At 38.4% G+C, this 23,928-nt stretch overlaps 1 protein-coding gene across 3 annotated transcripts in view; it reads right to left on the reverse strand.

Moving 5' to 3' along the window:
- LOC127850670 (mitogen-activated protein kinase 7-like) overlaps positions 1-23,928 on the reverse strand; it is a 72,950-nt gene that overhangs the window by 6,274 nt on the left and 42,748 nt on the right. For all 3 annotated transcript variants that reach the window (XM_052383866.1, XM_052383884.1, XM_052383876.1), the window contains exons 2-9: positions 22,500-23,068; positions 21,771-21,956; positions 20,593-20,700; positions 18,771-18,982; positions 15,716-16,027; positions 8,818-9,034; positions 8,248-8,373; positions 5,177-6,333 (exon numbers count right to left, since the gene is read on the reverse strand). In XM_052383866.1, coding sequence (XP_052239826.1) covers positions 5,177-6,333; positions 8,248-8,373; positions 8,818-9,034; positions 15,716-16,027; positions 18,771-18,982; positions 20,593-20,700; positions 21,771-21,956; positions 22,500-23,040 — 2,859 coding nt within the window. In that variant the 5' untranslated portion in view covers positions 23,041-23,068. The remainder of the gene's footprint in view (positions 1-5,176; positions 6,334-8,247; positions 8,374-8,817; positions 9,035-15,715; positions 16,028-18,770; positions 18,983-20,592; positions 20,701-21,770; positions 21,957-22,499; positions 23,069-23,928) is intronic.

Consider the following 23,928-nt stretch of genomic DNA (forward strand, 5'->3'; position numbering starts at 1 on the left):
AACATGTCTGTTTCTTAATAAAATGTATTGTAACATTTATTTTAGTTATTTTGTAAATGTTTGCTATATATTGTGTGTATTTTTCCTGGGTAAAAAAAAATAGTAAAAAATAAAAGAATTACACACTGTTCATTTTCGCTTGTCATTAGCTTTTTTTGGTTGGGTTGCTTCGTTCATTTGGCGTCATATCTCTCACAAATGGGGTATTACTTGGTTTATTCTGTTTTAATTTTATTATTTATGTTTATTTATTAAATCAGTTAAATTATTTGCTTTCTTAAATAAAACTGGTCTCACAAGGTAGTGGTGGCATTGTGGATGACGTAAAATACTAACCTTAATTTCTGATAGAACAAATAAGACATTAACTTTTAGATTTTAACTACAAATGCAATTCTTGATAAAACTGTTACTTATAAATACTTCATTCTCGCCGGCAATTAGTGTCTGATATTGGTTAACAAAACATCATTATAAGCCATCCAATATCTCAACTGAATTTTATCACGAGTTCGATTAACATGTCCATTGTGTTTTCTCTAATAGCCTTCACTCTCCGCAGTTCACTAGTTAAATTTTCATGAGTTAAACTAAATAACAGTGCTAATTATCAAAACGTACGCCCTGTTTGTTACCACAAAGGTACTGATTTATTGCTTTATTGCCTTGTTTGTTGACACCTTATTTACTACCGTTGATGGTGCGGAATGTTGTTCTTACTAGTCGCCAGCGTAAATTGGCAGTATGTCGCGCGCAAAACATAAAATCTTATGAATTGTATTATGAAAAAAAGCACAAGAGGGCCATGATGGCCCTGAATCGCTCACCTGACTAACCTTGCTTCATAAACTTAAATTTTATTAGACCCATATACAATCCCAAGCCAAATTTCATTAATTAATACATTCTGACAAAATTTCATTAAGACGTGATGAAAACTGTGACCTCTTTCATCTACACAAGGTTTTACTAGAATTGGCCCGGTGACTTAATTTTTGACCCATATACGATCCAAAATCAGATATTATCAAGATAAACATTCTGACCATATTTCATTAAGATCATATGAAAACTATGACCTCTATTGTCTTCACAAAGTTTTTCTATGATTTGACCTGGTGACCTAGTTTTTGACCCCAGATGACTTTAATACAATCCCAACCCAGATTTCATCAAGATTAATATTCTGGTCAAATTTCATAAAGATTTAATGACTGTGGCCTCTACTGTCTACAAAAGTTTTTTTTAAATCTGACCTAGTTTTTGACCCTAGATGACCCAAATTCAATCCCAACCCAGATTTTAACAAGACAAACATTCTGACTCTATTTCATTAAGGTCTGATGAAAACTGTGACCTCTATAGTCTACACAAGGTTTTTCTATTATTTGACCTAGTGCCTAGTTGCTGACCCCAGATGACCCAAATACAATCCAAACAGGGCTCCCCTGGCCCAAAAATTTCTGTAGCCAACTTTTTAGCCAAATGGAATTTTGTGTAGCCAAATTTTAGAAACTGTAGCCAAAGTTTTAGCAAAGCATTTGCAGGGGTCAAAGTTGGATATTTTGAAAATCCTGAACTTAAAGTTGCGGGCCAGGGGGCCGCAGGGCCCTCAGTGGGTCCAGGGGACAAGGGCGCCGGAGGCCCCCGGAAGCTCCTGGATTCGACGCATTAAAAGGGTGCCTGTACCTGTTCTGGTGATTCTATTTTCTTAAAAAAAACAACATACACATATATTTGAAAATCTTCATGTATTTGATAAGGAACACACAAAAGTTAGTCAAAAGGCAATTCATTCACATGCACCCACTGTCTGGCATGGACTCGACTGCAGGTGTTGCTTTTGAAGAACCCGGTCAAACCTGTAACAGTCGTTACAAATTATTATATTTTTCACACATACTTTAAAAAGTCAATAATACATGTTTAATAAATGCAGAATCAAATGTTTGTCACCATTTATATTCACAGAATCATGCTTCCAGAAGCCTCCACATTCACCTAAGAAAATTGGGTATGGTGGCTTCTGCTCAACAGTTAAAATTGAAAATTTCAGCATGGGTTCCCCTAGTTTTTATCCCAATTGTTTTGTTTGAATGCTAAACAAGGGACAAAATTGTCACAAAACCAGGTTTTCATTGTGAAAAAAAAATCTGATAAAGGGAGAAAACTCAAACTGAACTTTTGAAATGACCAAAAAAAAATAACCCCCTTTGTAATTTTTTTTTTTTTTTAAATCTATTTTTAGTCGTGGCAACCTTGACATTGGAGATATTGACGTGATTCTTTCGTGGGACACACCGTCCCATGATGGTGAACAAATGTGCCAAATGATTTTAAAATCTCACAATGAATGACATAGTTATGGCCAGGACAAGCTCATTTATGGCCATTTTTGACCTTTGAACTCAAAGTGTGACCTTGACCTTGGAGATATCGACGTAATTATTTCGCGCGACACACCGTCCAATGATGGTGAACAAATGTGCTAAATGATTTTAAAATCTGACGATGAACGACATAGTTATGGCTCGGACAAGCTCATTTATGGCCATTTTTGACCTTTGAACTCAAAGTGTGACCTTGACCTTGGAGATATCGACGTAATTATTTCGCGCGACACACCGTCCAATGATGGTGAACAAATGTGCCAAATGATTTTAAAATCTGACAATGAACGACATAGTTATGGCCCGGACAAGCTTATTCCGCCAGCCCGCCAGCCCGCCAGCCAGCCAGCCCGCCAGCCAGCCAGCCAGCCAGCCAGCCCGCCCGCATTCGCCAATGTAATAACCAGTTTTTTCCTTCGGAAAACCTGGTTAAAAATTGTATCCCGGTGTGACCCAAATTCGACGATGTAATGGTTACATGAAGCAATATTTAGCAAATAATTAAAGAAATAATGAAATGTTAAATAGCACAAAATAATAATTTTAAACTCGGCTGTATTACTTTGAAATGATTCCAAGACAATTATCATCCATTTCATCGATAAAAATAGAACATCGTCGAATTTGGGTTACGGTAGGTTGCCCATATTTGTTTTACAAAAAGTAAAAAAAAAACATTTCTTGCTGCTGGGCTCATATGTTGGGGACAATAAAACATTTTATTTAACTAAAAAAGACCTGACCCAGTCAGCAAAAATGGCGCATTTGATCGTATTTTCAATTACTGTTAAAATTCTTTTCCTGTTTTATGCTTTATTCAAAGGTCAAAATATTTTAAAAGCTCACAATCAATGAATCAAACGTTATTAATAAAAAAAAATGGCAAATTTGATAGATCTATCTTGCTGATTTTTGATGCAAAAAAAACTAAACAATAAACTTTAGCAACAGAAAATACGACCAAATTCGGGGTGTTAGTTTAAAAAAAATAAAAACCCTACCTGGTTGGTCTTGAGGGTTCTTATATTCTTTATGTGATTAGGGTCCTCTGCGTGGAAACGAAATGCCTTCTTCCCACAAGACTGATAATTTAGGGTTTTCTTACAAACTTCTCAAATCGCTTTTCCACAAGCTTCCACTTTTATCAACCATTTCCCTCACGCCCGTAGACTACAGCGTAGTCTTTCTCGTGTAACCATTCCCAGCGCCACTTATTTTATGCACCTTCAAGATCTTTCACCTTATATCCAACAGGCAAGTATCTCGTTGCCATTTTTGTCAACTTGAGTCTAAACACAGCTTCCCATTAGGCATTAAATATATGCAAAAAGTACTCAAATTGATTTAAATCGGCAGCAATCTTTAATCTTTAATCAGATGTAATTGTTTATTTAAGCCGCTACGATGTACAATTTGTTTTCACATCAGTAATTTGTCGCGATGACCGGTGTGTATGCCAGCTGCGTATCAATTTTTCAGCTCAATAACACGGCGATGTATTGAAGCACAGTCTACAGCTTAAAGCGGTTAATATCTGGGACTGCATGTCAGGAAAAAAATCAATACCGATATTTCGCATTGTTCAATAATTAAGCAACGATTAATAACACTTATCCTTTATGGATTTTCATGAAATAAAAACCATAATAAAGAAAATTTTATTCTCTTTAATCTGATTTTTAAATTATTATAATACACTTAGTGAAAAACAATTAATTATGCTGTTTAAGGTTTTTCTATTATTTGACCTTGTGACCTAGTTTTTGACCCCAGATGACCCATATACAATTCCAACCCAGATTTCATCAAGAAAAACATTCTGACCAAATTTCATAAAGATTGGATGTAAAATGTAACCTCTATTGTCTACACAAGGTTTTTCTATTATTTGACCTAGTGATCTAGTTTTTGACCCCAGATGACCCAAATACAATCCCAACCCAGATTTCTTCATGATAAACATTCTGACCAAATTTAATACAGATTGCATGAAAAATGTGGAAGATTTTTGAAAGTTTTCACAAAATAGGCAAAAACGAATAAACATGCAAAGTTCAACGAGCTCCTGCGGCCATGTTTTTTGACGAATCAAATTTCTTTGAACAACTTTTTCAGGGGAGCCTTCAAAGGTCATCCCTGTGAAATTTTTTGAAAATCTGATGAGCGGTTTCTGACAAGAAGATTTTTTAAGGTTTTTACCATATATGGTCATGGCGGCCATCTTGGTTATGTGATCAAATTTTTTTTAACAATTCTTTTGTCCCATGACCTAGGGATGCTCCACATGAAATTTAGTTGAAATTGGCTCAATGGTTTAGTAGAAGAAGATGTTTACAAATTGTTTATACAGACAGACAGACGGACGGACGGACGCCGGACGCTGAGTGATCACAATAGCTCACCCCGAGCTTTCGCTCAGGTGAGCTAAAAACATATTCCAAGAAAAAAGCATACTAAAAATATTTTTTCAGGTAAACCTTTAACCGAAAATGTAACCGGTTAACTGGTCGTTTTGGTAGATTAACTGGTTAACCCGTTAACCTCTTGCATCCCTACTTTAAACACACGCATTAAGTGCTCCAGCAACACTGTTAACCGTAACTCACAGACTGTTCAGGTTTTATGCTTTTTGCTGCTCATCAGTACCTTAGGTTTGGAAATGAAGCCTTAAAAACTTGAATCTAGTCAGAAAGGTCTAAAATTGAATGTTATTTTCTAAGTGACTACAACCTCATCAAAATGATAATCTGAGTGGTCATTGTAAAGCTTGCCCACTTCCTACTCACATCGGGTTGCTGACTGTGGCCTCCCATTGCACCACTCTGGAAAATGTTCTGGAATGACATCTGAGGGTGGCGAGTATTCACCAGCAATGGAGGCGGCGAATTAGAGTTCGAACTCGATGTCTGAGAATCTTGGAACTCCTGCTGAAATGTTGACTGGTTACGAACATTCTCAAAGTTTTGATTCGAATAAACAAACTGGTTCTGGAAACTTCCCGCCCCCATGAACAAAGAGGCGTCTGCTTGGGCTTCGTTCTTATTGCTGATGTTACCAAAATATGGCATCATGTTTGACGGGGTAGAGTTGGACTGGTTTTGCTGAACACAAGTCTGGTTCCCTGTTGAGTCTAAGAAATGTGGGGACCGGTCAGCAGACGACACACTGTGCTGGGAACCAGGGGAGGAAGACTGCTGACATTGATGCTGATATGGATTGGGCAACAAACTATTTTGATAATTCGGTAGAACGTTCAACTCGTTTGTCTGCTGAACCCCATATCCATGATGCTGGTCATTTAGGGTGTTTTCATTTGAAAGCATAGAGCTGGCACATAAACTGCGAAGGAAGTTTGTTGTGTCGCTATCCGCAGACGGAAATGGCACCGTGGTATCAACAAACGAGTTGTCAGTAAACTGTGATGTGGATTCGTTGGAGAATTGAGACTGTGTCCTGGAGATGTTTGGAAACTGCTGCTGCGACTCGGCCGCATTTTGAGAAAGCATCTTCACAATTTCAGGGCTACTAACCATAGTCAAGAAATCCAGCTCCCCAAGTGGCACACTAGAAAAGTCCACAGAGAAATCACTCGCCTTTTTGCTCACGCTAACCCCACCAACTCCCTGAAGAGGCAAATCTGGTAACTGACCAGTAGAGGGCACTTTAGACAATGCTTCTGCCATTGGCATTTCCTGTCGAGAATCCTGGGCATTGGCGAGTATTCGTTGCTGTAGAAGATCAAGAGTTCCTTGCTGAACGTTACGTTCTGAGTTTGAGAAGCCTGGCAGGGCGTTATCAGAGCTCTTGAGCCCAGTCTTGGTCTGATCAGGCGTTGCTATGGTGTTGCTAGGGCGAGGCGCGATGGGTATGTTGACCTTCTGCATCATCATCCATCGATTCAGGGCCTCCATATCTGCAGAGGTTAGCTGCTCCTCACTGGTGGCTGCACATATGCAACAGACAATGTTTAACATTAGTTCTTAAAGGCTTCATTCTGGAAATCTGTGTTCAATGCATGCAAGTCAAGTGGCATCCCATACACTCTCAGCATTCACTTGATTTTCATTTAGAATAAACTTGCTTTAAATGAAAAATTCCATAAAAGCGGAAAGTGCCGTCCCTGGTTAGCCTAAGCAGACTGCACAGGCTAGTCTAGTATATCACTTTACGCACATACATTAGGCCCAGTTAGGTGCTCCTCACTAGTGGCTAAAAACATGCAATGGCCCATGTTTAACCCTTAAAAACTCATATACACACTTTGGCGCGTTTATAGTTCTTAAGAAAATAAAATAAAATCAAAGACTTGTCTTAATCGGTTCAAGTTTAAAAGGCTTTATTTCCAACACTTCTGATGAGCAGTCAACAGCACACAACCTGAACAGACTGCAAGTTACTCTAAGGCTGTTCTGGTTTTATGCTGGTTGCATACAGTCAAAACTGACCTAACGGTTGCTTGAGAAAAATGGTCAATTGCAGACAACAGTCCGTCTGGATTTTCCCCAATGAAAATCACTCTATAATACACTTGAGAAGAATGGTCAATTGTCTATAACAGCAAATGGCCAGTATAAAGTAAAAACAAGAGCTGTGTTTGTGAAACACAATGACCCCTACTGCGCCGCTTTGAAGCCATATATTGACCAAATATCAAGTTGCTATCATCAATATTGCAAAGGTTGTAACCAATGTTAAAGTTTTGGGACAGATACTAGAGTTGCAACGATTCACCAACAGCTCGATTCGATTCGATTTCGATTTCAGACACTCCGATACCGATTTTTTCGATTCGATTCATCTTCAAACCTAGTTCTGACTAGAAGACTGTGTTGATTACACAATAATAAAAAAAATAAATAATAATCATAAGAACGTATCTGGAATCAGTAGAATGGTAGTATTATCACTATTATACTTTTACCCAAACCGCATAAGCTTGTCTACCATTGTGCGATGACAGCATCACCTGTTACCTGTAGGACATATCACATTCTCTAATAAACTTAACAAAGCTCCAACAGAAATAGAACTACTTTTCTGGCTGGCGACTTGAGTAGTTGCACTTGTACGACCTCTTAGTGTTGCTAAATCAACGTTATGTTTGCGTTTGACATATTGCATTAGATTAGTGGTTGAGCCGGACTTAGCGTACGCCACATCCGTGAAGCACAGTTTACACTTTGCTTTATCGGTAGGGCTACCATCCCGAAACCCAAAATACTGCCACACTTTTGATTTTAGCTTCTTAGGCGCATCTGATAATTTCAATTTGTCGGCAACAACTTGCTCAGCCATTTTGATGCTTTTTCCGAAAGTAGACCGTAACGGGCTTATTGATTGGATGACTAAAGTAATAAGCAACCAATCGCGCGCGTCGTAATAAAAAGTAAAGATAGAAACTACACCTTCCTGTATCAATAGTCAGAATACAGCGCGCTTTTCGTATCTATGTATATATATGTATTTATGTTAAAGAATCGAATCGAATTTGGTAGGTTTGGTATCGTAATCGAATCGAAGCATTTCGAATCGATTTTCGATGAATCGGATCGAATCGTTGCAGCTCTAACAGATACATACAATGACAGACAGACAGACAGGCAAAAACAATGTACCACCGATCATTCGATCCAGGGGCATAAAAAGTACAAATGAGACAGGTGCATGTAACAATAACAATGGGTCTTAGTAGCAATTATCGTTTGCAGTCATAATGACAAAGCATGAGTGTGTGACAAAGTCAATAGATCTTTATCGCTCTCTCGTTTCTTAATTAAGAATGCTACTGATGTGCCAAAAAATTGCCATACATTATATTCACAATTTCATTTATATCAAACACTCGCTTGTGTCTAACCTGCTTTTTTCTCTTTGCGCTTTCGCTCCAATGTTTTCTCCTTCTTTTTCTTGCGTTTGTCCTCTCTCTGTCTCTGACGTTGGGCCGCAGTCATGGGCTTAGGTCTCTCATCTTCACTCATCGAATCTGTAAACAAGTAAATTAGAAAATTTAAATGTACTCGGTTTTTTGGAAAACCAAGCTTAATTCATGTAGGTAAAGTATTGTAGAAGATTAGCCTGTGCAGTCTTCACAGGCTTTTAAAGGACAACATTTTCAGCCTTAACTGGATTTTTGTTCAGAATAGACTGTATTTATTCAACAAACAAGGAAGTTTCTTCTTAACAAAAACTTCAATAAAAGCCAAAAGTGTCGGCCATGATTAGCCTGTGCTGACTGCACAGGCCAATCTGGGACGACACTTTACGCACATGCATTTAACCTAGTTTTCCAGAAATTAGGCCCATTCAAAACGACATTGTATTCCCAACCCAGAGTGCAACAGCTCCAATCCCAAAATTGTGTTTAAAACATCACTGGAATGCCTAGGTGACGTTATTTCTATTGCATCACAGAACACTAGCAACTCACCAGTTCGTTTCTTGAAGCTGGCATTCAACAGGGCTGCTTTAATGAGATTCTTCGTTCCCTCCGAGATTGTCTTGTGCTTCTCGTCCCTGACTGGTTCTGCATTCTCCTTCAGGTTTTCATTCCCAACTTCCCCTTCCTTTGACTTCTGTTCCTCCACAGTTGCTGACATAGGCTGTCTCTCATCTGTCGACCGTGCACTCAACATTTCAATATCACTCTGAAAAAAAGAAACAACGGCGTTAAATGCATGCCCTTAAAGTGTCATCCCAGATAAGTTTGTGCAGTCTGCACAGGCTTTTCAGGGACATCACTATCTGCTTTTATTGACAGTGATATGTGATTGGGACAGTGGGGAATTTTTTATCGTCTTTTTACTGTGTTTCAACCTTTTTCTAACAAAAGAGGGACTTACATGTAATGCATGTGAGCACAGGCTAATCAGGGATTACAGTCACACAGTTCACTTAAAATTGTATTTTTGGTTTAAAAATCTCTGAGAAAATCCAGTTTAGGTGGATATTGTTGTCTCTCATTAGCCAGTTCAGGTGGATATTGTTGTCTCTGATTAGCCAGTTCAGGTGGATATTGTTGTCTCTCATTAGCCAGTTAAGAAGGATATTGTTGTCTCTCATTAGCCAGTTAAGGTGGATATTGTTGTCTCTCATTAGCCAGTTTAGGACGATATTGTTGTCTCTCATTAGCCAGTTTAGGTGGATATTGCTGTCTCTGATTAGCCAGTTTAGGTGGATATTGTTGTCTCTGATTAGCCAGTTTAGGTGGATATTGCTGTCTCTGATTAGCCAGTTTAGGAGGATATTGTTGTCTCTGATTAGCCAGTTCAAGTGGATATTGTTGTCTCTGATTAGCCAGTTTAGGAGGATATTGCTGTCTCTGATTAGCCAGTTTAGGAGGATATTGCTGTCTCTGATTAGCCAGTTCAGGAGGATATTGCTGTCTCTGATTAGCCAGTTTAGGAGGATATTGTTGTCTCTGATTAGCCAGTTCAGGTGGATATTGTTGTCTCTGATTAGCCAGTTTAGGTGGATATTGCTGTCTCTGATTAGCCAGTTTAGGTGGATATTGCTGTCTCTGATAAGCCAGTTTAGGTGGATATTGTTGTCTCTGATTAGCCAGTTTAGGAGGATATTGCTGTCTCTGATTAGCCAGTTTAGGAGGATATTGCTGTCTCTCATTAGCCAGTTTAGGTGGATATTGTTGTCTCTGATTAGCCAGTTCAGGTGGATATTGTTGTCTCTGATTAGCCAGTTAAGGAGGATATTGTTGTCTCTCATTAGCCAGTTTAGGAGGATATTGTTGTCTCTGATAAGCCAGTTCAGGTGGATATTGTTGTCTCTGATTAGCCAGTTAAGGTGGATATTGTTGTCTCTCATTAGCCAGTTTAGGTGGATATTGTTGTCTCTGATTAGCCAGTTCAGGTGGATATTGTTGTCTCTGATTAGCCAGTTAAGGAGGATATTGCTGTCTCTGATTAGCCAGTTTAGGTGGATATTGTTGTCTCTCATTAGCCAGTTTAGGTGGATATTGTTGTCTCTCATTAGCCAGTTCAGGTGGATATTGCTGTCTCTGATTAGCCAGTTTAGGAGGATATTGCTGTTTCTGATTAGCCAGTTAAGGTGGATATTGTTGTATCTCATTAGCCAGTTTAGGTGGATATTGTTGTCTCTGATTAGCCAGTTTAGGAGGATATTGTTGTCTCTCATTAGCCAGTTTAGGGGGATATTGTTGTCTCTGATAAGCCAGTTTAGGAGGATATTGCTGTCTCTGATTAGCCAGTTAAGGTGGATATTGTTGTCTCTCATTAGCCAGATTAGGTGGATATTGTTGTCTCTGATTAGCCAGTTTAGGTAGATATTGTTGTCTCTCATTAGCCAGTTTAGGAGGATATTGTTGTCTCTGATTAGCCAGTTTAGGTGGATATTGCTGTCTCTGATTAGCCAGTTTAGGTGGATATTGTTGTCTCTCATTAGCCAGTTTAGGATGATATTGTTGTCTCTGATTAGCCAGTTTAGGAGGATATTGTTGTCTCTGATTAACCAGTTCAGGTTGATATTGTTGTCTCTGATTAGCCAGTTCAGGTGGATATTGCTGTCTCTGATTAGCCAGTTTTGGTGGATATTGTTGTCTCTCATTAGCCAGTTAGGAGGATATTGTTGTCTCTCATTAGCCAGTTTAGGTGGATATTGTTGTCTCTGATTAGCCAGTTCAGGTGGATATTGTTGTCTCTCATTAGCCAGTTCAGGTGGATATTGTTGTCTCTCATTAGCCAGTTTAGGTGGATATTGTTGTCTCTCATTAGCCAGCTCAGGTGGATATTGTTGTCTCTCATTAGCCAGTTTAGGTGGATAGTGTTGTATCTGATTAGCCAGTTTAGGTGGATATTGTTGTCTCTCATTAGCCAGTTCAGGTGGATATTGTTGTCTCTGATAAGCCAGTTCAGGTGGATATTGTTGTCTCTCATTAGCCAGTTCAGGTGGATATTGTTGTCTCTGATTAGCCAGTTTAGGTGGATATTGTTGTCTCTGATTAGCAAGTTTAGGTGAATATTGCTGTCTCTGATTAGCCAGTTCAGGTGCATATTGTTGTCTCTCATTAGCCAGTTAAGGTGGATATTGTTGTCTCTCATTAGCAAGTTTAGGTGGATATTGTTGTCTCTCATTAGCCAGTTTAGGTGGATATTGTTGTCTCTGATTAGCCAGTTTAGGTGGATATTGTTGTCTCTCATTAGCCAGTTTAGGTTGATATTGTTGTCTCTCATTAGCCAGTTCAGGTGGATATTGTTGTCTCTGATTAGCCAGTTCAGGTGGATATTGTTGTCTCTGATTAGCCAGTTCAGGTGGATATTGTTCTCTCTGATTAGCCAGTTTAAGAGGATATTGTTGTCTCTCATTAGCCAGTTTAGGTGGATATTGCTGTCTCTGATTAGCCAGTTTAGGTGGATATTGTTGTCTCTCATTAGCCAGTTTAGGTGGATATTGTTGTCTCTGATTAGCCAGTTTTGGAGGATATTGTTGTCTCTCATTAGCCAGTTTAGGTGGATATTGTTGTCTCTGATTAGCGTGTTCAGGTGGATATTGTTGTCTCTGATTAGCCAGTTTAGGTGGATATTGTTGTCTCTCATTAGCCAGTTTTGGTGGATATTGTTGTCTCTCATTAGCCAGTTTAGGAGGATATTGTTGTCTCTGATAAGCCAGTTTAGGTGGATATTGTTGTCTCTCATTAGCCAGTTTAGGAGGATATTGTTGTCTCTGATTAGCCAGTTCAGGTGGATATTGTTGTCTCTGATTAGCCAGTTTAGGAGGATATTGTTGTCTCGCATAAACCAGTTTAGGTGGTTATTGTTGTCTCTCATTATCCAGTTCAGGTGGATATTGTTGTCTCTTATTAACCAGTTTAGGAGGATATTGCTGTCTCTGATTAGCCAGTTTAGGTGGATAATGTTGCCTCTGATTAGCCAGTTTAGGTGGACATTGTTGTCTCTCATTAGCCAGTTTAGGTGGATATTGTTGTCTCTCATTAGCCAGTCTAGGTGGATATTGTTGTCTCTGATTAGCCAGTTCAGGTGGATATTGTTGTCTCTCAATAGCCAGTTTAGGTGGATATTGTTGTCTCTCATTACAGTTTAGGTGGATATTGTTGTCTCTCATTAGCCAGTTCGGGTGGATATTGTTGTCTCTCATTAGCCAGTTCAGGTGGATATTGCTGTCTCTGATTAGCCAGTTTAGGTGGATATTGTTGTCTCTCATTAGCCAGTTTAGGTGGATATTGTTGTCTCTGATTAGCCAGTTCAGGTGGATAGTGTTGTCTCTGATTAGCCAGTTCAGGTGGATATTGTTGTCTCTCATTAGCCAGTTTAGGTGGATATTGTTGTCTCTGATTAGCCAGTTTAGGTGGATATTGTTGTCTCTCATTAGCCAGTTTAGGTTGATATTGTTGTCTCTCATTAGCCAGTTCAGGTGGATATTGTTGTCTCTGATTAGCCAGTTCAGGTGGATATTGTTGTCTCTGATTAGCCAGTTCAGGTGGATATTGTTCTCTCTGATTAGCCAGTTTAGGAGGATATTGTTGTCTCTCATTAGCCAGTTTAGGTGGATATTGCTGTCTCTGATTAGCCAGTTTAGGTGGATATTGTTGTCTCTGATTAGCCAGTTTAGGTGGATATTGTTGTCTCTGATTAGCCAGTTTTGGAGGATATTGTTGTCTCTCATTAGCCAGTTTAGGAGGATATTGTTGTCTCTGATAAGCCAGTTTAGGTGGATATTGTTGTCTCTCATTAGCCAGTTTAGGAGGATATTGCTGTCTCTCATTAGCCAGTTCAGGTGGATATTGTTGTCTCTGATTAGCCAGTTTAGGAGGATATTGTTGTCTCGCATAAACCAGTTTAGGTAGTTATTGTTGTCTCTCATTATCCAGTTCATGTGGATATTGTTGTCTCTTATTAACCAGTTTAGGAGGATATTGCTGTCTCTGATTAGCCAGTTTAGGTGGATATTGTTGTCTCTGATTAGCCAGTTTAGGTGGACATTGTTGTCTCTCATTAGCCAGTTTAGGTGGATATTGTTGTCTCTCATTAGCCAGTTTAGGTGGATATTGTTGTCTCTGATTAGCCAGTTCAGGTGGATATTGTTGTCTCTCATTAGCCAGTTTAGGTGGATATTGTTGTCTCTCATTACAGTTTAGGTGGATATTGTTGTCTCTCATTAGCCAGTTCGGGTGGATATTGTTGTCTCTCATTAGCCAGTTCAGGTGGATATTGCTGTCTCTGATTAGCCAGTTTAGGTGGATATTGTTGTCTCTCATTAGCCAGTTTAGGTGGATATTGTTGTCTCTGATTAGCCAGTTCAGGTGGATATTGTTGTCTCTGATTAGCCAGTTCAGGTGGATATTGTTGTCTCTCATTAGCCAGTTCAGGTGGATATTGTTGTCTCTCATTAGCCAGTTCAGGTGGATATTGCTGTCTCTGATTAGCCAGTTTAGGTGGATATTGTTGTCTCTCATTAGCCAGTTTAGGTGGATATTGTTGTCTCTGATTAGCCAGTTCAGGTGGATATTGTTGTCTCTGATTAGCCAGTTTAGGTGGATATTGCTGTCTCTGATTAGCCAGTTTAGGTGGATATTGTTGTCTCTCATTAGCCAGTTCAGGTGGATACTGTTGTCACTCATTAGCCAGTTTAGGTGGATATTGTTGTCTCTTATTAGCCAGTTCAGGTGGATACTGTTGTCTCTCATTAGCCAGTTTAGGTGGATATTGCTGTCTCTGATTAGCCAATTCAGGTGGATATTGTTGTCTCTGATTAGCCAGTTCAGGAGGATATTGTTGTCTCTGATTAGCCAGTTCAGGTGGATATGATTGTCTTTGATTAGCCAGTTCAGGTGGATATTGTTGTCTCTGATTAGCCAGTTCAGGAGGATATTGTTGTCTCTGATTAGCCAGTTCAGGAGGATATTGTTGTCTCTGATTAGCCAGTTCAGGTGGATATTGTTGTATCTGATTAGCCAGTTTAGGAGGATATTGTTGTCTCTGATTAGCCAGTTTAGGTGGATATTGTTGTCTCTGATTAGCCAGTTCAGGTGGATATTGTTGTCTCTCATTAGCCAGTTTAGGTGGATATTGTTGTCTCTGATTAGCCAGTTCAGGTGGATATTGCTGTCTCTGATTAGCCAGTTTAGGTGGATATTGTTGTCTCTCATTAGCAAGTTTAGGTGGATATTGCTGTCTCTGATTAGCCAGTTTAGGTGGATATTGCTGTCTCTGATTAGCCAGTTCAGGTGGATATTGTTGTCTCTCATTAGCCAGTTTAGGTGGATATTGTTGTCTCTCATTAGCCAGTTAGGATATTGTTGTCTCTCATTAGCCAGTTTAGGAGGATATTGATGTCTCTCATTAGCCAGTTCAGGTGGATATTGCTGTCTCTGATTAGCCAGTTTAGGTGGATATTGTTGTCTCTGATTAGCCAGTTCAGGTGGATATTGTTGTCTCTGATTAGCCAGTTCAGGTGGATATTGTTGTCTCTCATTAGCCAGTTCAGGTGGATATTGTTGTCTCTCATTAGCCAGTTCAGGTGGATATTGCTGTCTCTGATTAGCCAGTTTAGGTGGATATTGTTGTCTCTCATTAGCCAGTTTAGGTGGATATTGTTGTCTCTGATTAGCCAGTTCAGGTGGATATTGTTGTCTCTGATTAGCCAGTTTAGGTGGATATTGCTGTCTCTGATTAGCCAGTTTAGGTGGATATTGTTGTCTCTCATTAGCCAGTTCAGGTGGATACTGTTGTCTCTCATTAGCCAGTTTAGGTGGATATTGTTGTCTCTGATTAGCCAGTTTAGGTGGATATTGTTGACTCTGATTAGCCAGTTAAGGTGGATATTGTTGTCTCTCATTAGCCAGTTTAGGTGGATATTGCTGTCTCTGATTAGCCAGTTTAGGTGGATATTGTTGTCTCTGATTAGCCAGTTTAGGTTGATATTGTTGTCTCTGATTAGCCAGTTCAGGTGGATATTGTTGTCTCTGATTAGCCAGTTCAGGTGGATATTGTTGTCTCGCATTAGCCAGTTCAGGCTTAAAAGGCTAATCTGGTATGACACTTTAAGAAGAACATCCAGTTTAGGTGGTGCAGTCCACACAGGATTATCAGCGACAACACTTTGTATTTTTTGTTTAAAAAAAGTAAAGTTAAGGTGAAAGTGTCTCTCTGATTAGCCTGTCCAGACTTCACATTAAACAAATGCATTTAACCCTGTTTGTACAGACTCTAATGCACTGTATTTACATGCAATGATTCAAGTCGGTCAGTTACAGGCAAACTAACAACAAGTCTGAGGTAAATGTATGCAATATTAAATCAAGAGAAATATATTTGTTTACAAGAAATACAGGGTACCTCTGATTTTAGCAGGTTATCTGTCAGCACAGACACTTGGGGTCCCCTGTTCTTTGCGCTTAATGGACGCTTGAACACCGCCTCATCTGATTTTGATTGGCCCTCAGAAGAGTCAGGTGTCCCCTTCATATCCTGAGAGTTCTGGTAGTCCTTGAAGAGGGATGGAAGTCCGTGAGCTGGTCCCTCTTTTCCTTCGTCCAGTTTCGGCACAGGTCTGAGCTCAGCAGTAAAACTGAAGGTGGGTGTGCGAGGTTCGTAATACTCCATGATCTCTTTGTGGATCACTTCTCGCAAGTGTGGCAGGGTCAAGTTCTGTGGAAAATAATTAAAAGGTGTGTTGTTAAGTTTAAATAACTATTCCAAAAACATTTCAAAGTGACTTCACTCTGTTAAAATAGATAGATGTTCATATTTTGTATGACAAAACAACATTATCTACATTGTTATTTGTTAAACAGGAAGCAACATTAAAAAACATGTTGTTTATTCAGTTTTTTTGTGTAGTTGACTTTATAGTAAATTTTTATACTACAAAAACTTTGGCAGCTATTTTTTATATATCTCTTTTTACATTTAACAAACAATTTATTTAAAAACAAGGGACAAAATTGTCACAAAACCACGTTTTCAATTTGAAAAAAAAGGCTTATAAAGGGAGACAATTCAAAATGTGCATTGTTACCTCACTTGTATAAGATTCAATCTATTTTTACTCGTGGCGACCTTGATTTCAATTTGGAAAAATAAAGTGTGATAAAGGGAGACCAACTCAAAATGTGCATTGTTACTGATCAAAGTTAACCCCTTTGTTTCAAAATCTATTTTTAGTTGTGGCGACCTTGACATTGGAGATATTGACTTAATTCTTTCGCGCGACACACCGTCTTATGATGGTGAACAAATGTGCCAAATGATTTTAATATTTCACAATGAATGACAAAGTTATGGCCCGGACAAGCTTGTTCCGCCCGCCCGCAAGCCCACCAGCCCGACCACCCGCAGACATTTGCCAATCTAATAACCAGTTTTTTCCTTCGGAAAACCTGGTTAAACAAGGGCTGTTTGTAAAACATGCATGCCCCCCATATGGGCAGTCAGTTGTAGTGGCAGCCATTGTGTGAATACGTTTTTTGTCACTGTGACCTTGACCTTTGACCTAGTGACCTGAAAATCACTAGGGGTCATCTGCAAATCATTAAATGTACCTATGAAGTTTCTTGATCCTAGGCCTAAGAATTCTTGAGTTATCACCCGGAAACCATTTTACTGTTTCGTGTCACTGTGACCTTGACCTTTGACCTAGTGACCTGAAAATCAATAGGGGTCATCTGCCAGTCATGATCAATGTACCTATGAAGTTTCATGATCCTAAGCAGGGTTTTGTTTTGGCCCGATTTTATAGCCGAATTTCTATATTCCCAATCACAACAAGATGTGTTTGTGAAACACATGTTTGTGAAACACAATGTCCCCCTATATGACGTTTGACCGTGTAGGATGACCTTGACCTTGACCCTTCACCACTCAAAATGTGCAGCTTCATGATATGCACATGCATTTCAAGTATAAAATTGCTAGCTTCAATATTTCAGAAGTATACATAAAATTAGCGATTTGGGCCACATATATTTGACCTCTGACCTTGAAGGATGACCTTGACCTTTCACCACTCAAAATGTGCAGCTCCATGAGATACACATGCATGCCAAATATCAAGTTGCTATCTTAAATATTGCAAAAGTACTCATAAAATGAGCAATTTTGGCCACATATATTTGACATCTGACCTTGAAGGATGACCTTGACCTTGACCTTTCACCACTCAAATTGTGCAGCTCCATGAGATACACATGCATGCCAAATATCAAGTTGCTATCTTGAATATTGAAATACTGCAAAAGTGTACATTAAATGAGCGATTTTGACCCATATATTTGACCTGTGACCTTGAAGGATGACCTTGACCTTTCACCACTCAAAATGTGCAGCTCCATGAGATACATATGCATGCCAAATATCAAGTTCCTGTCTTCAATATTGCAAAAGTTATTGCAAATGTTAAAGTTGGCGCAAACCAACCAACCAACCAACAGACCAACCAACCAACAGACAGGGCAACAAAAAAATGTCCCCCACTTCTATAGTGGGGGACATAAAAAGTATACTTTTTTCTTAACCAAATTTTCAATTTTCTAAGCATAAAAAGGGCACATAATTCTGTCAAAATGCGTGCCAGAGTAATCTAACTTTGCCTGCCCAGTCCCCTCATGATAGTAAGTAAGTGTACCAAGTTTGAATGCAATAGCTTTGATACTTTATGAGAAAAGTGGACCTAAACACAAAACTTAATCAGACCCCGACGCCAAGGTGATGACAATAGCTCATAACATTTTTTTCCAAATGACCTTGACCTTTGACCTAGTGACCTAAAAAATCAATAGGGGTCAACTGCGAGTCATGATCAATCTACCTATCAAGTTTCATGATCCTAGGCATAAGCGTTCTTGAGTTATCATCCGGAAACCATTTTACTATTTCGGGTCATTGTGACCTTGACCTTTGACCTAATGACCTGAAAATCAATAGAGGTCATCTGCGAGTCATGATCAATGTACCTATCAAGTTTCATGATCCTAGGCATAAGCGTTCTTGAGTTATCATCCGGAAACCATTTTACTATTTCGGGTCACCGTGACCTTGACCTTTGACCTAATGACCTCAAAATCAATAGGGGTCATCTGCAAATCATGATCAATGTTCCTATACAGTTTCATGATCCTAGGCCCAAGCGTTCTTGAGTTTTCATCCGGAAACCACCTGGTGGACGGACCGACCGACCGACATGTGCAAAGCAATATACCCCCTCTTCTTCGAAGAGGGGCATAAAAACCAGTAAAGGCGAAAAGTGTTATCCTTGATTAGCCTGTGCAGACTGCATACGATAATCTGGGATGACACTTGATGCACATGCTTTCAGCCCCATTTTCTCAGAGTGAGGCTCAACTATATTCAATGTGCAATATGCTAAATAACCACAGACAACAGAGCCTCATACCTCTTTCTCAAAATCAAAGTTAAAGGTGGGCACACAGATGGGTTCATCATCGGGGTCATGGTACTTATTCAAGAAAGGATGTACCAGCGCCTGCTCCACCGTGATGCGTTTCTTCGGGTTCAGGACCAGCATGCGGCCCAGGAGGTTCACAGCCTTCTTGCTCGCCTTTGGGTACACGCTCGCCCACGACACTGGCTTCCTAGGGCCCATCTCTAGAACAGGGGGAGGATTGCATGACATCCAATGTGACCTCACTGCTTTTGTTTTATGAGTTGGCTTTGTACAACATGGCTTGATACGTGTGCATAAAGGCTATTCACTTTCAACAACAAGGGGCCATTTAATGACTTACTATACATAGGGTGTGACATCACTGCTTTTGTCTTATACAACCATGCGCATTGAAATTAAAAATTATTGTTTTTGAAAAAATTCTGCCCCACTATGTTAAAGGAATAATTTTCGTTTATCAAAAAATCACAAACATCACTATGTCATCTTGGACAGATTCCTAATTAAATAAATGATTGTGCTCATTTTGCAAATAGTACAACTGCTTAACAAAGGATAGACGCAAGCGTATGAGAACATAACATATCAGTTTGTAGGCATTCATTGTCTAATTAAGCTCTTGTAAGACTCTACTAAAGTTAGTCTGAATTTGTCCTTATAGACGGCTCAAAAAAATACTACATATGGTTAAATTTAGGACAATTTTGACAAGCAATGTAATGTTTTAGTTTCAGCTTTAAAGATTAATAGTTATGTTATTTAACATTTTCGAAGTGTCTTTTTTTGGCAATTTCTTGAATTTATTTGTTGAATTTCTGTCCAGCTTATCTTTATATGATAAATAGCAGGCTTTTTCCAGGCGTATCTATGGGTTACTTATTAAAGACCCTTTCCCAAAGATAATTGTTTACAAAAATCCTTAATTAAAAAAAAAAAAAAAAATTATAAAAAAAGTGTCTAATGATTATTATATATCAAGTGTTATTTCAATAACTACATGTGTCAATCAAAGTCTATCAATGTCATTTATATTATATTTTCTTCTTACTTGAATTACTATTAAGAGTTAGAGGTATATTAAATTACATTTTCCCAATTCAGTGGACTGGTCACTTAAAAAATTCCCAATTCTGAAAGTGCATTTTTTCCAAACATGGCCAGGAAAAGGCCAGAATATACACACATTCTTTAAAATAGAGAATTACATTTTATTAGTTGTAAAGGAATTTTATGATTAAAGAGATTTTTTTGGGGGGGGGCCTTAATTCTTGCAGTTGCAGGCCTTTTCCTGATTAATATTTCTACAGGTCTATTAAACAAAATGGTAAACAAATTTGCAATTTAAAAAACATCCCTAACAACAAAAAAAGTAAAATTAGTGTCTACTTGTTTTTATATCTCTTTTTTTTTCAATTACATCTAACAAAATATATAACTATAATTTATATATTTTTTTTATTATTATGTGAATTATTTTAAAGAGCTCTATAAAAAAGAGTTTTTTTCCTAATTCAGTAGACTTCATTTGCAAAAGTCCCAATCCCCAAATTGCATTTTTCCAAAATGCCCACAAAAAGGCCTGAGATGTTATAACAGAAGGAAGTCTCTTCCAATGGAAAATCAAGTCTAGGCAGAAAGTATTGTCCTGGATTGGCCTATGCAGACTGCCCAGGATAATCTGGGACAACACTTTACGCACATACATTAAGCCCGATTTTGTCAGAGCTTGGCACATATCAAATGAGCCATTTTAGTAACAGAGAAAGCTGATGGTCATCATCGCAAGCCAGCTGAAAGCCGTGATTCTCACCTTGAAAGAAGCTCTTCAGTAACTGGGACTGAATCATGGAGATGATTTCTGCATCCGGGTTGCCGAGCAACCCGACTATCAACTTGATCTGCTCGATAGAATTCTTACCTGCAATACATGTAAATAGAAATGAGCATCGCTATGTGAAAAGGGGGTTTGATGCATGTGTGTAAAGAGTTTTCCCAGGTTAATCTGGGTGTGGGACAATACTTTACGCACATGCTTTTAACACCGTTTTCTCAGAGTGCGATTCAACTTAACGAAAAGACATATGAGGCAATAAACGTTTCTTTATTTGTCATTTACCTGGATTTCAATTTATCCCATAATTTTCACATATTGTTTTAATTTTTATTTTTAACACGGGACAAAATTTTCACAAAACCAGGTTAAAGGGAGATTTTTTTTATTTTTTTTATTTTTTTACCTTTGAACTCAAAGTGTGACCTTGACCTTGGAGATATCGACATAATTATTTCGCGCGACACACCGTCCAATGATGGTGAACAAATGTGCCAAATGATTTTAAAATCTGACAATGAATGACATAGTTATGGCCCGGACAAGCTTGTTCCGCCCGCCCGCCAGCCCGCCAGCCAGCCAGCCAGCCAGCCAGCCAGCCAGCCAGCCAGCCAGCCAGCCCGCCAGCCCGCCCGCATTCGCCAATCTAATAACCAGTTTTTTCCTTCGGAAAACCTGGTTAAAAATAAACACAGGCAAAAGTGCTGCAAAAAAAGTAAATATTGCCATAAAAATACACCAAATGAGTTTGCTGTACTGCATTTGTTTTTTGTGTAAGGTTGAAATACAGCTTGATTTATACACATGCTGTTGTATTGTCGATTAAGACATGATCCTGAAACAGGTAGCACAATTTTCAGATATTTGAAGCAATTGTATGGTTGCCTGGCTTAATTGAAAATGTTGAAAAAAGTGATTATGTCTTAACTGAGAAGCAATTTTGTTTTATTTTGTTTGACCAGGTACACACTAACAAAATAGTAAAAGGTCAACTTGAGGTTCCTTAAATATCAACAATTCAAATGAATGTAAAATGATAGTTAAGCTTATAAGAAAATACGATACTATAACATCATGCTTAACATTGTGAATGTATAAAACCATGTATAAAACTGAATAAGTACTTTTTGCCGAGCATTTCACAAACTAAACCATACCATTAAACAAGTACTTTCTGCCGAGCATTTCAGCGAAGATGCATCCCACGGACCACATGTCTACAGCGGCCCCGTACTCTATGAGGGACATCATTATCTCAGGGGCCCTGTAGAACCGAGTGGCCACGTACTGAGTCATGAAGAAACTTGGCTCCACCGACGAGGCGGAAAATCCTCGAGCCATTCCTGAAATGTAGGTCATTTTCCAACTGGCATCCATTTTTTTAACATACTAAAAAGCTGAATAAATTTTCTCATCAGCATGCTTCTATGAGATTAATAATAGTTCATATTTGTCAGAAGTTTTGTATTGTTTATTATTCATAACAAAATTCACAATTAATACAGTTGTGTTTTATTCATTTGTTGATTTAAAGTGTCCGTGCAATTGAATCAATTCTGATTCTTTTAACAATCTATAATTTGCTAAGCCCTCTTCCTAGACTAGAACATTTTCTGCAAAAGAGTAACTTCTTTTAACCCTATCTCACTCAGAAGCACAGTGAAAATGGCTATGTGCAAACAGCATAAAACCAGAACAGCCTGCAAGTAACTTGCTGTCTGTTCAGGTTTTATGCTGTTTGCTGCTCATCAGTATGTAAGGGTTAGAAATGAAGCTTTAAAACTTAAATCTTGTACGAAAGGTCTATAATTAAATGTAACTTTCTAAGAGACTACAATTCTGTCAGAATACATGTCTAAGAGGTAAAGAGTTAAGCATAATCTTACCAAAGTCTCCGATGCGCAGCTGGCAGTCTTCATTGACCAGCAGATTGCTAGGCTTCAAGTCTCGATGTATGACCTGGGCAGAGTGGATGTACTTGAGGCCCCTCAGGATCTGATACAGGAAGTAGCGTACATGTTCCTCCGTGAGCTCCTGCTTGGAGTAGATAATCTTGTGCAGGTCACTCTCCATTAAATCAAACACCACATATACATCACGGAAATCATTCATACATTCTTTCGGCTTCAGAATTTTTCTAATGTGAATGATGTTGTCATGTTTAAAATGTTTCAAGATCTTTATTTCCCTGTAGGCCCTCTTTGCCGCATCTCTAAGGTCAAAAACATTGGGAATCTTTTTAATGGCAACTCTGTCATTAGTTTTTCGGCATATTGCGGAACATACAACGCCATAAGCTCCGATACCGATGTTTTCTATTGGTTGGAACTCTACTGTATCGATGTCAAACTTAACATTTAATGCTCGCTGTTTTAGAAACTCCAATTTCTTCTGTAAAAGTTCGTCCTTTTTTTTATTGTCCCCCATCGTTATTCAGTAGTGATCTCTAAATGAACTGAAAAAAAATACATTTAAAATTTACAATCCTTGGAAAATCTTCCATAAACAAGCAAATTAATTTAATTGATATCGCCCGCCAATATACTTCTGGACACAAAAGTGTTATATTTGACACTCGGCTAAAAAGCATTTTTTTAAGATACAAAGGGCCATAACTCCATTATTAACCGATGGTGTGCAATGCCATTTGGCGTGCATCATCCTCTTATCCATATATTGCCCCATTGGTGCGAAAAAGTACTAAGTGACATTTTCATAGTTTTGAGAAAAACGTGTTTAAAGATTTGAAAGTGAATATCAAATTAAGTACATACAACTCAGGACTATAATTGTGCATATGGTTAGATATAAATACAACCTTCATCCTTGCAATAATTGAACATGTTACAGTTATCAATAAGCGATAATTGATCAATTATGTCATATATGGTTCCTTTTTGCATAATTCAATATTAAGGTAAACAAAATGCAAAAAGGTTCCATATGCACACTTGGGTCCTTTATGCATGAACTATTTATGTGTGTTGTATTCTAAAAAGGCACAATAAGGTACCATATGACATATGGTACCTTTTGTCACCACACAAAACTGGAAAGTGAATATGATGATTACACTTTATTAACAACAGTGAAGTATAAACATCTATAAAGATGTGACACATCTGTAAAGTTAAACAATTAAAGTATTGTTAAGGTTAAAAAACAATAGTATTTTTGGAAGTTAATCTTGCAAATTTCAGTTTTGGCAAAAATGCAGAGCACCCATAATATCCACAATGTCAACATTCTTCACTTGATATCAGTATCTTCCTCATCTGACTCCATAGGTACAAAATCCTTTCCCTTACTGCTCAT

Source organism: Dreissena polymorpha, chromosome 1 (genome assembly GCF_020536995.1).
Source record: "Dreissena polymorpha isolate Duluth1 chromosome 1, UMN_Dpol_1.0, whole genome shotgun sequence".
Taxonomy (NCBI): domain Eukaryota; kingdom Metazoa; phylum Mollusca; class Bivalvia; order Myida; family Dreissenidae; genus Dreissena; species Dreissena polymorpha.